General features: G+C 43.5%; 1 protein-coding gene across 2 annotated transcripts in view; it reads right to left on the reverse strand.

The window, feature by feature from the left end:
• The window catches only part of mycbp2 (MYC binding protein 2), a 318,384-nt gene that overhangs the window by 188,238 nt on the left and 114,632 nt on the right, over positions 1 to 15,514 (reverse strand). For both annotated transcript variants that reach the window (XM_041843995.2, XM_041843996.2), the window contains exons 17-19: positions 12,113 to 12,229; positions 11,625 to 11,720; positions 1,006 to 1,125 (exon numbers count right to left, since the gene is read on the reverse strand). In XM_041843995.2, coding sequence (XP_041699929.1) covers positions 1,006 to 1,125; positions 11,625 to 11,720; positions 12,113 to 12,229 — 333 coding nt within the window. The remainder of the gene's footprint in view (positions 1 to 1,005; positions 1,126 to 11,624; positions 11,721 to 12,112; positions 12,230 to 15,514) is intronic.

The raw sequence follows: 15,514 nt of genomic DNA on the forward strand, positions 1-15,514 counted from the left end.
ATCTCCCTGGTCTTTGTGGTTGAAACTGTGTTTGAAATGCATTGCTCGACTGAGGGACATTACAGATGTGTGGGGTACAGAGATGAGGTAGTCATTCCCCCAAAAAATAACACTATTATTGCACACATTATTGCACACAGTGAGTCCATGCAATTTCCCATGTGACTGGTTAAGCTAATTTGTACTCTCAAACTTATTTAGGCTTGCCATTTACATTTTACATTTTAGTCATTTAGCAGACGCTCTTATCCAGAGCGACTTACAGTTAGTGAGTGCATACATTTTCATACTGGCCCCCCGTGGGAAATGAACGAAACGAACCCACAACCATGGCGTTGCAAGCGCCATGCTCTACCAACTGAGCTTCCATAAAGGGGTTGAATACTTACTGAGTCAAGACATTTCAGCTTTTCATTAATTTGCAAACACTTCAAAAAAACATAATTCCACTTTGATATTATGGGGTATTGTGTGTAGGCCAGAAACTCAATTTAATCTATTTTAAATTCAGGCTGTAACACAACAAAAAGTGGAAAAGATCAAGTGGTGTGAATACTTTCTGAAGGCACTTTATGTTAGCTAGCTATGTTAGCTATATTATGAATACAACTCTCATCTGCTGTCAATAGCAGGATATGACTTGAGAGGAATTGTTTTGACAGTCCCAAGAGTCTCCTGATTAGCAAGGATTAGTCTGTGTTTAATTACATTGTGTATTAAAAACTCAGTTTGATATCCTCGTGAGGGGTTTTCTCCAGTAGTTTGATTGAGCTACCCAGGAAAATGTTGACCGAGGTAGCAACAGTAACCAAGGGGACGGAGCTTAGCGAAGGGTACATTCCTTTAACTGTTTTTATTGAAAGACCTTTATGACCTGTGGCTATTTGATATGTGGCCAGAAGACTCTCCTCAAAACAAATGTTTCCTCTTGTGATCAAACACCACTGAAGAATAGATCAAAGAGGAAGCAGGAAGTGAGTGATAGGAAGTGGCCGGGGGACCTACCTGAATGGTGGAAGCCGCAGCTAACCTGCACAGCTCTCATCTCGCAGTCGAAATGCACCGCCCCCGGGGGGTAAGTGGTGATCTTACTGGCGTCCTTTTCCCCTCGCTCGCTGTTTCCGTCTGCAAAGGCAAACAGGCCGTCAGTCAGGTGGACAGAGGGAAGGAGGGAGCAGGGAGGAGAGAGAGAGAGGTGGTGGGGGTTAAGAAAGAGGGAGAGAACTCTGTTGGCAGCTTCAGAGATGGGTGTCTCAGGATCGGAACAACGACAGTCCTGGAGCGAGAGAGAGGGAGAAGCTGGAAGGAGCAAGTGATTCTGAGAAAAAAAGGGAGAAAAGGAAGGGAGAAAAGGAAGGAAGGGCAATGAAGTCATGCAAAAATAAGGTAGAAATAAGGTAAAAACTCTCAAAATCTCAAACAGAGCATGACATCTATTTGTGGGAGGACATTTGGTGGGGGAGTCGTTTCAATTGCTTCATGTTCAATTTCAATGTGACGTACCACTTGCAGGTGCTTGTGACTCCTAACTACACAGCAACAGGATCCAGGGCTTAGTGCCATTCTTTCCAGCTGCATTTATTTTAAAATGTTAAGAAAATACTGTCATACAGGTTCTGTATAAAATGTTAATGTGAATTTGGGGTGTCAATGGCTTTCATAGGGGTCCTATTGTTTCAGCGGTCATAATGGTGGGTGAGAGGAACCGGGTGGATGAACGCCAAAGCATTACAGTGATCATAGAACAGTGTTGCTCAACCCCATTTTATACCAAGGACTGACATGCTATGGTCTTCCTCCTTTTATACTAAACAAAAATATAAACACAACAAAGAACAATTTAAAATATTTTACTGAGTTAGTTCATATAAAGAAATCAGTCAATTGAAATAAATTAATTGAGCCCTAATCTATGAATTTCACATGACTGGGAATACAGATACAGTGGGGAGAACAAGTATTTGATACACTGCCGATTTTGCAGGTTTTCCTACTTACAAAGCATGTAGAGGTCTGTAATTTTTATCTTAGGTACACTCCAAATGTGAGAGACGGAATCTAAAACAAAAATCCAGAAAATCACATTGTATGATTTGTAAGTAATTAATTTGCATTTTATTGCATGACATAGGTATTTGATACATCAGAAAAGCAGAACTTAATATTTGGTACAGAAACCTTTGTTTGCAATTACAGAGATCATACGTTTCCTGTAGGTCTTGACCAGGTTTGCACATACTGCAGCAGGGATTTTGGCCCACTCCTCCATACAGACCTTCTCCAGATCCTTCAGGTTTCGGGGCTGTCGCTGGGCAATACGGACTTTCAGCTCCCTCCAAATATTTTCTGCTCATTAAGACCTTAATCCCATAGAAAATCTGTGGAGGGAGCTGAAGGTTCGAGTTGCCAAACGTCAGCCTCGAAACCTTAATGACTTGGAGAAGATCTGCAAAGAGGAGTGGGACAAAATCCCTCCTGAGATGTGTGCAAACCTGGTGGAAACTACAAGAAACGTCTGACCTAAGTCATGTTTTGCAGAGGGGTCAAATACTTATTTCCCTCATGAAAATGCAAATCAATTTATAACATTTTTGACATGCGCCTTTCTGGATTTTTTTGTCGTTATTCTGTCTCTCACTGTTCAAATAAACCTACCATTAAAATTATACACTGATCATTTCTTTGTCAGTGGGCAAACATACAAAATCAGCAGGGGATCAAATACTTTTTTCCCCTCACTGTATGTATAGGGATAAGGGGATGAGGCAACAGGGTATAAGATAAACAGAGTAGCAGTAGCTTGCAGGTGAGTGGGTGTGTAGGTGTGTAGAGTCAGTACAAATGTATGTGCGAGTGAGAAAATGATGGATTGAGTGTGTGTGTGTGTGTGTGTGTGTGTTGGAGTGACAGTGTGTGTGAGTGTGTAGGACCCTGTGAATGTGCATAGAGACAGTACAAAGATTGAAATAAAAGGTAAATAAAGATACATGGTTAACTCAGATAGTCAGTGTAGCTATTGTGTTAGCTACTTATCAGTCGTATTGCTTGAAGCTGTTCAAGAGCCTGTTGGTGTCAGACTTGATGCACCGGTACCTCTTGCCGTGCAGCAGCAGAGAAAATAGTCTATTTTCCAGGCCTTCTTTTCACACTGCCTGATATAAAGGTCCTGGATGGCAGGGAGCCCGGCCCCAGTGATGTACTGGGCTGTCCACACAACCCTCTGTTGCGCCATGCAATCGAGGGCGGTGCTATTGCCATACCAAACAGTGATGCAGCCAGTCAATATGCTCTCAATGGCACAGCTGTAGAACCATTTGAGGATTTAAGAGGCCATGCCAAACTTTTTCAACCTCCTGAGGGGGAAGAGGCACTGTCGCCCCTTCTTCACTACTGTGAGTGTGTTTGGACCATTTTAAGTCTTTAGTGATTTGGACACAGAGGAACTAGAAGCTGTCTACCTGCTCCACGTCGATATGGATGGGGGTGTGCTTGCCCCCCAGTTTCCTGTAGTCCACGATCAGCTCCTTGGTCTTGCTGATGTTGTGGGAGGGGTTCTTGCTCTGGCACCACACTGCCAGGTCAATGGCCTCCTCCCTGTAGGCTGACTCATTGTTGCCGGTGATCAGGCCTACCACAGTCGTGTCGTCAGCGAACTTGATAATGGTGTTGGAGTCGTGCGTGGCCACACAGTCGTGGGTGAACAGCACAGGAGGGGACTAAGCACTAACCCCTGTGGGGTCCCTGTGTTAAGGGTCAGCGTGGCGGAGGTGATGTTGCCTACCCTCACCACCTGGGGTCGGCCCATCAGGAATTCCAGGATCCAGTTGCAGAGGGAGGTGTTCAGACCCAGAGACCTAAGCTTGGTGACGAGCTTGGAGGGGACAATTCTGTAGTCAATGAACAGCATTCTCACTTAAGTATTCCTCTTATCTAGGTGGGTGAGGGCAGTGTGGAGAGTAATTGAGATTGCGTCATCTATTCATCTGTTGGGGCGGTATGCAAATTGGAGTGGGTCTAGGGTGGCTGGGATGGTGGAGTTAATGTGTGCCATAACCAGCCTGTCAAAGCACTTCATGAATAAAGAAGTGAGTGCTACAAGGGGGTATTCATTGTGGCATAAAGCCTTAGAGTTCTTAGAAACAGGAATGATTGTGGTCATCTTAAAATGTGGGGCTTACAGACTGGGACAAGGAGAGGTTGAAATTTACCCTGAATATGCCTGCCAGCTGTTCTGCGCATGCTCTGAGAACGCGCCCTGGAATACCGTCGGGGCACGCGGCCTTGCGGGTGTTGACCTGATTAAAGACCCTTCTCACGTCGGCCTCGGAGAGCGAGATCACCCAGTTCTCTTCAATTTAAATAAATGCATTAGGCCCTAATCTATGGATTTCACATGACTGAGAATATAGATATGCATCAGTTGGTCACATATACCTTTAAAAAAATTAAGTAGGGGATTGGATCAGAAAACCAGTCAGTATCTGGTGACAACAATTTTCCTCATGCAGCACAGCATCTCCTTCGCATAGAGTTGATCAGGCTGTTGATTGTGGCCTGTGGAATGTTGTCCCACTCCTCTACAATGGCTGTGCTAGGTTCCTGGATATTGGCGGGAACTGGAACACGTTCTCGTACACGTCGATCCAGAGCATCTCAAACATGCTCAATGGGTGACAATGTCTGTTGAGTATGCAGGCCATGGAAGAACTGGGACATTTTCGGCTTCCAGGAATTGTGTGCAGATCCTTGCGACATCAGGCGTGCATTATCATGCTGAAACATGAGGTGATGGTGGCGGATGAATTGCACGACATTGGGCCTCAAGATCTCGTCACGGTATCTCTGTGCATTCAAATTGCCATCGATAAAATGGGCCACTCTGTTCACAACGTTAACATCAGCAAACCGCTCACCCACACAACACCATTTACATGGTCTGCAGTTGTGAGGCCGGTTGGACGTACTGCCAAATTCTCTAAAACGATGTTGGAGGCTGCTTATGGTAGAGCATTCAATTATCTGGCAACAGCTGTGGTGGACCTTCCTGCAGTCAGCATGCCAATTGCACGCTCCCTCAAAACTTGAGACATCTGTGGCATTATGCCAGTCAATGTACCAGGGTTCTGTAGATGGTAACTATAAAAGGAACGTTATATTTTTGCCTCAAGAGGGGTGCAAAATAGGGGTACACGAACACACCCTCTCCCCTTGATGCGTTACCTTTATTACAGCATTATCTCCTATATTTGACCTTTAAGTGACAAGCTTCAGAAAATCCATCCTCCCTCTGTCTTCTTTTCTATTCAGTGTCAATACCTACACATTCCCCTGCTCTCAACCCCACAACCATCAATTGTGGGGTGGAAGAGGGAAGAATCCTAGTAACTAAATAATCCAAATGGGTTAACCAGTGTGACGTAGTATTAACCTCGATTAAGAATAGTGTCTCTTTTACATCTTCCATCTGCACTTTTCTCTAAAACTTAATTTGTTGCTTTCTTATATAAACACAGGGCACAGACACCATCTAGTCATACCGATTAGTGATTATCCATGGAGGATATTTCAAATGTACACTGTTCAGATAAAAAACGACTAAAAAAATACTTTCATTTGTGGCTATAAATACTAATTTGAAAGCCTGCGCTGACGTCTGTGCTGAAATGAAATATGCACAATTGGTGTCAGAATTCGATCCGTCACATTGTCTCTCCTCTCTGATCTATCTATCCCATAATTGTCTGCCTGTTGTTTATGGCGCGGCGCTATGACAACGCCTGCTGTTTCACCTGCTTCTAATTATGGTGCATCAGACGACAGCCGCTGTAAGAAAAAACTACTCTGCAGCTTAGAGATTGTTGTTCAATCAAGTTAGACTCTGACATAGATTTTTCTTTAACAAAAGTACTGCGTTGACGTCCAAGGACTAAAGTGCCAAAGCAGAAGAATAATTAATGTAATAGACTCCCAATTGTTTCTTATTCTCTCAGTTCGTCCTTTGTATTTATACTAATGCACCAGAAAAAGAGGAAACCTATTTAGAAGGGTCTTTGCTTAAAGGGGCAATCTGCAGTTCAAACAATTGCAAATCGGTCACCATTTCGGTAAACAGCTGGGGGATGGGGCTGGAGAAATGTAACCACTCAAATTCATAGTCAGAGCTATGGATGCAAGGATTGGCCATCCATGAGATCGAAATGATAGTTTTGAGGCTATACAGTGCATGTTTACAATTGTATTATTTACAAACAAAGGAGTGAAACAAGCTTATATTTTGGGTTTTGATGGGGTTAGACAGCTGAACTAAGCTCATGAAGCATTTATAAGTGATATTTTTCAAGAATCAATGGCTATATATAACGAAGTCCAAAAATGTTGTAGCAATCACATTGTTGCAATTGCATTTAACATAACTTAATGGCAATCAAAAAATCAACAATTCAATAAGTTGTTATTTGCCTTGACGAAGGTCTATCTTGCATTTGTTCATCAATGTTTCGTTTGAAAGTACAGTGCAGTCAGAAAGATTTCAGACCCTTTCACTTTTTCCACATTTTGTTACGTTACAGCCTTATTCTAAAATGGATTAAATTGTTTTTTCCCCTCATCAATCTACACAACACCCCATAAGGACGAAGCAAAAACTGGTTTTACATAAGTATTCAGACCCTTTACTTATGTTGAAGCACCTTTGGCAGCGATCAAAGCCTCAAGTCTTCTTGGGTATGACGCTACAAGCTTGGCAAACCTGTATTTGTGGAGTTTCTCCCATTCTTCTCTGAAGATCCTCTCAAGCTCTATTAGGTTGAATGAGGAGCATCGCTGCACAACTATTTTCAGGTCTCTCCAGAGATGTTTGATCTGGTTCAAGTCCGGGCTCTGGCTGAGCCAGTCAAGGAATTTCAGAGACTTGTCCCGAAGCCACTCCTGCATTGTCTTGGCTGTGTGCTTAGGGTCGTTGTCCTGTTGGAAGGTGAACCTTCGCCCCAGTCTGAGGTCCTGAGCGGTCTGGAGCAGGTTTTCATCAAGGATCCCCTCCGTTCATCTTTCCCTCGATCCTGACTAGTCTCCCAGTCCCTGCCACTGAAAAACATCCCCACAGCATGATGCTGCCACCACGCTTCACCGTAGGGATGGTGCCAGGTTTCCTCCAGACGTGACGCTTGGAATTCAGACCAAAGAGTTCAATCTTCATTTCATCATACCAGAGAATATTGTTTCTCATGGTCAGAGTCCTTTAGGAGCTCTGTCAGAGTGACCATCGGGTTCTTGGTCACCTCCCTGACCAAGGCCCTTCTCCCCCAATTGCTAATTTTGTCTGGGTGGCCAGCTCTAGGAAGAATATGTGGTTCCAAACTACTTCCATTTAAATAATGATGGAGGCCACTGTGTTATTGGGGGACCATCAATGCTGAATAAATGTTTTGGTACCCATCCCCAGATCTGTGCCTCGACACAATCCTGTCTCGGAGCTCTACGGACAATTCCTTCGACCTCATGCCTTGGTTTTTGCTCTGACATGCACTGTCAACTGTGGGACGTTATATAGACAGCTGTGTGGCTATCCAAATCATGTCCACAAGTGGACTCCAATGAAGTTGTAGAAACATCTCAAGGATGATCAATGGAAACAGGATGCACCTAAGCTCAATTTCGAGTCTCATAGCAAAGGGAAAATGTATGTCAATAAGGTCTGTTTATTTTTTATAAATGTGCAAAAATGTATAGAAACCTGTTTTCGCTTTGTCATTATAAGGTATTGTGTGCAGATTGATGAGGAAAACATTATATTTATTCCATTTCAGAATAAGACTAACGTAACAAAATCTGGAAAAAGTGAAGGGGTCACATACAGTTGAAGTCAGAAGTTTACATACACTTAGGTTGGAGTCATTAAAACTCGTTTTTCAACCACTCCACAAATTTCTTGTTAATGAACTATAGTTTTGGCAAGTCGGTTAGAACAACTACTTTGTGCATGACACAAGTAATTTTTCCAACAATTGTTTACAGACAGATTATTTCATTTATAATTCACTGTATCACAATTCCAGTGGGTCAAAGTTTACATACACTAAATTGACTGTGCCTATAAACAGCTTGGAAATTTCCAGAAAATGATGTCATGCCTTTAGAATCTTCTGATAGGCTAATTGACATAATTTGAGTCAATTGGAGGTGTACCTGTGGATGTATTTCAAGGCCTACCTTCAAACTCAGTGCCTCTTTGCTTGACATCAAGGGAAAATCAAAAGAAATCAGCCAAGACCTTAGAAAAAAATTGTAGACCTCCACAAGTCTGGTTCATCCTTGGGAGCAATTTCCAAATGCCTGAAGGTACCACGTTCATCTGTACAAACAATAATACGCAAGTATAAACACCACGGGACCAAGCAGGCGTCATACCACTCAGGAAGGAGACGCGTTCTGTCTCCGAGAGATGAACGTACTTTGGTGCGAAAAGTGCAAATCAATCCCAGAACAACAGCAAAGGACCTTGTGAAGATGCTGGAGGAAACAGGTACAAAAGTATCTATATCCACAGTAAAACAAGTCCTATATCGACATAACCTGAAAGGCTGCTCATCAAGCAAGAAGCCACTGCTCCAAAACCGCCATAAAAAAAGCCAGACTACGGTTTGCAACTGCACATGGGGACAAAGATCGTACTTTTTGGAGAAATGTCATCTGGTCTGATTAAACAAAAATAGAACTGTTTGGCCATAATGACCATTGTTATGTTTGGAGGAAAAAGGTGGTTGCTTGCAAGCCGAAGAACACCATTCCAACAAAGAAGAACATGGGTGGCAGCATCATGCTGTGGGGGTGCTTTGCTGCAGGAAGGACTGGTGCACTTCACAAAATAGATGGCGGCATGAGGAAGAAAAATTATGTGGATATATTGAAGCAACATCTCAAGACATCAGTCAGGAAGTTAAAGCTTGGTCGCAAATGGGTCTTCCAAATGGACAATGACCCCAAGCATGCTTCCAAAGTTGTGGCAAAATGGCTTAAGGACAACAAAGTCAAGGTATTGGAGTGGCCATCACAAAGCCCTGACCTCAATCCTATACAACATTTGTGGGCAGAACTGAAAAGGCGTATCCGAGCAAGGAGGCCTACAACCCTGACTCAGTTACACCAGCTCGGTCAGGAGGAATGGGACTAAATTCCCAACTTATTGTGGGAAGCTTGTGGAAAGCTACCCGAAACATTTGACCCAAGTTAAACAATTTAAAGGCAATGCTACCAAATACTAATTGAGTGTATGTAAACTTATGACCCACTGGGAATGTGATGAAATAAATAAAAGCTGAAATAAATCACTCTCTACTATTATTCTGACATTTCACATTCTTAAAATAAAGTGGTGATCCTAACTGACCTAAGACAGGGAATTTTTACTAGGATTAAATGTCAGGAATTGTGAAAAACTGAGTTTAAATGTATTTGGCTAAGGTGTATGTAAACTTCCGACTTCAACTGTATATACAGTACCAGTCAAAAGTTTGGACACCTACTCATTCAAGGGTTTTTCTTTATTTTTACTATATTCTACATTGTAGAATAATAGTGAAGATATCAAAACTATGAAATAAAACATATGGAATCATGTAGTAACCAAAAAAGTGTTAAACAAATCAAAATATATTTATATTTGAGATTCTTCAAAGTAGCCACCGTTTGCCTTGATGACAGCTTCGCACGCTCTTGGCATTCTCTCAAACAGCTTCATGAGGAATGCTTTTCCAACAGTCTTGAAGGAGTTCCCACATATCCTGAGCACTTGTTGGCTGCTTTTCCTTCACTCTGCAGTCCAACTCATCCCAAAACATCTCAATTGGGTTGAGGTCGGGTGATTGTGGAGGATAGGTCATCTGATGCAATACTCCATCACTCTCCTTCTTGATCAAATAGCCTTCAAACATCCTGGAGGTGTGTTTTGGGTCAGTGTCCTGTTGAAAAACAAATGATAGTCCCACTGAGCGCAAACCAGATGGGATGGTATATCGCTGCAGAATGCTCTGGTAGCCATGCTGATTAAGTGTGCCTTGAATTCAAAATAAATCAAAGACAGTGTCACCAGCAAAGCACCCCCACACCATCACACCTCCTCCTTCATGGTGTGAACCACACATACGAAGATCATCCGTTCACCTACTCTGCGTCTCACAAAGACACGGCGGGTGGAACCAAAAATCTCAAATTTGAACTCATCAGACCAAAGGACAGATTTCCACCAGTCTAATGTCTCATGGTGCTTGGCCCAAGCAAGTCTCTTCTTCTTATTGGTATCCTTTAGTAGTGGTTTCTTTGAAGCAATACGACCATGGTCCCGTGTAGCTCAGTTGGTAGAGCATGGCGCTTGCAACGCCAGGGTTGTGGGTTCGATTCCCACGGGGGGCCAGTATTAAAAATGTATGTACTCACTAACTGTAAGTCACTCTGGATAAGAGCGTCTGCTAAATGACTGAAATGTAAAAAATTTAAATGAAGGCCTGATTCACGCGGTCTCCTCTGAACAGTTGATGTTAACTCTAATGAACTTATCCTCTGCAAACTCTGGGTCTTCCTTTCCTGTGGCGATCCTCATGAGAGCCAGTTTCATCATAGCGCTTGATGGTTTTTGCGACTGCACTTGAAGGAACTTTCAAAGTTCCTGAAAATGTCCGTATTGACTGACCATGTCTTAAAGTAACAATGGACTGTCGTTTCTCTTTGCTTATTTGAGCTGTTCTTGCCATAATATGGACTTGGTCTTTTGCCAAATATGGCTATCTTCTGTATACCACCCCTACCTTGTCACAACACAACTGATTAGCTCAAATGCATTAAAAGTTAATTTGTGGAATTTCTTTCCTTCTTAACAAGGCACACCTGTTAATTGAACTGCATTCTAGGTGACTACCTCATGAAGCTGGTTGAGAGAATGCCAAGAGTTTGCTGTCATCAAGGCAAAGGGTGGCTATTTGAAGAATCTCAATTATAAAATATATTTTGATTTGTTCAACACTTTTTTAGTTACTACATGATTCCATATGTTTTATTTCATAGTTTTGATGTCTTCACTATTATTCTACAATGTAGAAAATAGTAAAAATAAAGAAAAACCCTGGAATGAATAGGTCTCCATTCTACCAACATCATTTTTTACCATTATGATTAAGGATGGGACGATACCAGTATCGCAATATTTCTTCCATGGCAAAAATGAAAACACGAAGCAAATCAAACTCTTTGGTCTTTTAAAAACCTGCAGTATGTCAAATATTGTGCGCTATAGCTTGGAAAATGAATAAATGTGACTATTGATGACAACATAATTATGTTTGTTTACAACATTAGGACCGCTTTCCTAAAGAATTTAAATCTGCTTCGTGGTTTGTTTCCTTGTCACGATACTAACGAGTATTGCGATAATGCTATCTTCCCGTCCCTAATTATGATCCGGTGCAGATATGAGTCTTCCTTTTCAAGAGAGTGAGAGAGAGGAGGACGGGTCGGCGGACGGGTGTGTAAACGAGCGGGACAGCCGGTTTGGTGGGGTGTGAGACAGACCCGAGAGGGGCGGATCGGTGCACGTTTGAGTTAAGGGTAGTGAATTTGAAGACCGGCAGTTGTACCTGTGTGCTTGTCCCGCTTATGCCTTAGGGGTCTGAGTCTGGCTAGGGCCTGCTCACGCTGGTTCATTAATATGGGACCAGGGAAAACAAGGGGGCCTGGGAGGGAGAAATAAACTTTCACATGCATGGACACAGCAGGGTCACAGATTGGGAGAGATACACAATGGTCACACTGAAGCACAACAATAATAGCACAACACACAAAAACCAGCTGTCATACCAATCAGGTCACTGCACCAAACAACACCCACCCTCCCCTAGTCACTAATCCCTATCCCCTACTTACTATCCCCTCCTAGGTCGTTGATGTTTTGCCTTTCCTCTTCCCCAAACACCCTCCACTATCCCCTTATCTCCTATCCCTTATTCCCTACCCCTTCGGCCCCATCCCCCCTTATCCCATATTTCGTCCCTGCTCCATCCTTTTCTCCTTCCCAAACACAAAGCCTCCCCTATCCCCTATCCCCTAACCCCTATCGACTCCTTACCCGTACCTCGTCCCTCCTCCAGCCGGTGTCGGCGGTTGATCCGCTGACGTTTCTCCTCCTGCCGGATCTGGATGTGCTCCTCGATGTTGACTCCTGGGGGGGGGGGGACAGGCACAGCTGAAACACACACCGCCCCAGGGGAGAGAGAGAACCAGGTGGAGGAGGAGAGACAGAGACAACACACAACGTGGATGAATGATGGAGGGAGGAGACGACATGGAGAAGCGATGCATCTTCACATAGGATAGATTGACGTAAACCCCTTGCCTTGAAACTGACATGAGGTCAGTTTACCATTTCATTATCCTCGACATCCTAACTAAATCACGCTAAATTGTTTCACATTACTAATTAAGTCTGGCATCCTCCAATAGAGGCAATTGGCCTGGTAAAAAAATCCTCTCAGAAATGATGAGCTGGTTGGTCTGATGGTGTGATCCACATACAAATAAATGTCATACAAAACCCCTCATTTCAGACAAGAGTACAAACGGATTAAATGAAGGAAATGGAAGACTGGATTGGTGAAGTGAAACAATAGTGTAATATAGCGAGATTCAGTTTGAATTCCAAGGCCACAGTTTCACCCCCCTAATCCTAGATCTGTGTCTAAGGGGCAGCTTCTATGTTGAGCTTTGCATGAAGACAAACAAGACAGACGTGCTACTAGCTAGCTATATCATATTAATGCAAAAGCAGCTTTATGCTGATAGCCCAGTGTTTCTTCTACTATTACTTGAGCGAGACGCCCTGGCCTGATCCCAGACCTGTGTGTGTATGTGTATGAAGAAATGTACCTTGGCACCTAAAACCCTCACAAACTTTTACAGATGCACAATTGAGAGCATCCTGTCGGGCTATATCACCACCTGGTACGGCAACTGCACCGCCCGCAACCGCAGGGCTCTCCAGAGGGTGGTGTGGTCTGCCCAACGCATCCCAGGGGGCAAACTACCTGCCATCCAGGACCCGATGTCACAGGAAGGCCAAAAACATCATCAAGGACAACAACCACCTGAGCCACTGCCTGTTCACCCCGCTATCATCCAGAAGGCGAGGTCAGTACAGGTGCATCAAAGCTGCATCAAAGCTGCGACCGAGAGACTGAAAAACAGCTTCTATTTCAAGGCCATCAGACTGTTAAATAGCCATTACTAGGGCAGCTTCCACCCGGTTACGTAACCCTGCACCTTAAGTCACTCTAACAATGTTTAGATATTTTAGCATTACTCATCTCATATGTAAACTCAGCAAAAAAAGAAACATCCTCTGACTGTCAACTGCGTTTATTTTCAGCAAACTTAACATGTAAATATTTGTATGAACATAACAAGATCCAACATCAGATATAAACTGAACAAGTTTCACAGACATGTGACTAACAGAAATTGACAAAAGTAACAGTATCTGGTGTGGCCACCAGCTGCATTAAGTACTGCAGTGCATCTCCACCTCATGGACTGCACCAGATTTGCCAGTTCTTGCTGTGAGATGTTACCCCACTCTTCAACCAAGGCACCTGCAAGTTCCCGGACATTTCTGGGGGGAATGGCCCTAGCCCTCACCCTCCGATCCAACAGGTCCCAGACATGCTCAATGGTATTCAGATCCGGGCTCTTCGCTGGCCATGGCAGAACACTGACATTCCTGTCTTGCAGGAAATCATGCACAGAATGAGCAGTATGGCTGGTGGCGTTGTCATTTTTTTGCCAGTCCTGTCTGGTCCAGCGACGGTGGGTTTGTGCCCAAAGGCGACGTTGTTGCCAGTGATGTCTGGTGAGGATCTGCCTTACAACAGGTCTACAAGCCCTCAGTCCAGCCTCTCTCAGCCTATTGCGGACAGTCTGAGCACTGATGGAGGGATTGTGCGTTCCTGGTGTAACTCGGGAAGTTGGGCAGTTGTTGTTGCCATCCTGTACCGGTCCCGCAGGTGTGATGTTCGGATGTACCGATCCTGTGCAGGTGTTGTTACACGTGGTCTGCCACTGCGAGGACGATCAGCTGTCCGTCCTGTCTCCCTGTAGCGCTGTCTTAGGCGTCTCACAGTACAGACATTGCAATTTATTGCCCTGGCCACGTCTGCAGTCCTCATGCCTCCTTGCAGCATGCCTAAAGCATGTTCACGCAGATGAGCAGGGACCCTGGGCATCTTTCTTTTGGTGTTTTTCAGAGTCAGTAGAAAGGCCTCTTTAGTGTCCTAAGTTTTCATAACTGTGACCTTAATTGCCTTCCGTCTGTAGTTGTTAGTGTCTTAACGACCGTTCTACAGGTGCATGTTCATTAATTGTTTATGGTTCATTGAACAAGCATGGGAAACAGTGTTTAAACCCTTTACAATGAAGGTCGGTGAAGTTATTTGGATTTTTACGAATTATCTTTGAAAGAGGGTCCTGAAAAAGGGTTTATATAGTGTATTCTCTACTGTATTTTAGTCTATACCGACATTGCTCATCATAATATTTATAATATTTATTCCTTAATTCCATTACTTTACTTTTAGGTTGTGTGTATTGTTGTGAATTGTTAGATACAGTGAGGGAAAAAAGTATTTGATCCCCTGCTGATTTAGTACGTTTGCCCACTGACAAAGAAATGATCAGTCTATAATTTTAATGGTAGGTTTATTTGAACAGTCAGAGACAGAATAACAACCAAAAAATCCAGAAAAACGCATGTCAAAAATGTTATAAATTGATTTGCATTTTAATGAGGGAAATAATATTTGACCCCCTCTCAATCAGAAAGATTTCTGGCTCCCAGGTGTCTTTTATACAAGTAATGAGCTGAGATTAGGAGCACACTCTTAAAGGGAGTGCTCCTAATCTCAGTTTGTTACCTGTATAAAAAGACCTGTCCACAGAAGCAATCAATCAATCAGATTCCAAACTCTCCACCATGGCCAAGACCAAAGAGCTCTCCAAGGATGTCAGGGACAAGATTGTAGACCTACACAAGGCTGGAATGGGCTACAAGACCATCGCCAAGCAGCTTGTGGAGAAGGTGACAACAGTTGGTGCGATTATTCGCAAATGGAAGAAACACAAAATAACTGTCAATCTCCCTCGGCCTGGGGCTCCATGCAAGATCTCACCTCGTGGAGTTGCAATGATCATGAAAACGGTGAGGAATGAGCCCAGAACTACACGGGAAGATCTTTTCAATGATCTCAAGGCAGCTGGGACCATAGTCACCAAGAAAACAATTGGTAACACACTATGTCGTGAAGGACTGAAATCCTGCAGCGCCCGCAAGATCCCCCTGCTCAAGAAAGCACATACAGGCCCGTCTGAAGTTTACCAATGAACATCTGAATGATTCAGAGGAGAACTCGGTGAAAGTGTTGTGTTCAGATGAGACCAAAATGGAGCACTTTGGAATCAACTCAACTCGCCGTATTTGGAG

Source organism: Coregonus clupeaformis, chromosome 23 (genome assembly GCF_020615455.1).
Source record: "Coregonus clupeaformis isolate EN_2021a chromosome 23, ASM2061545v1, whole genome shotgun sequence".
Lineage (NCBI taxonomy): Eukaryota > Metazoa > Chordata > Actinopteri > Salmoniformes > Salmonidae > Coregonus > Coregonus clupeaformis.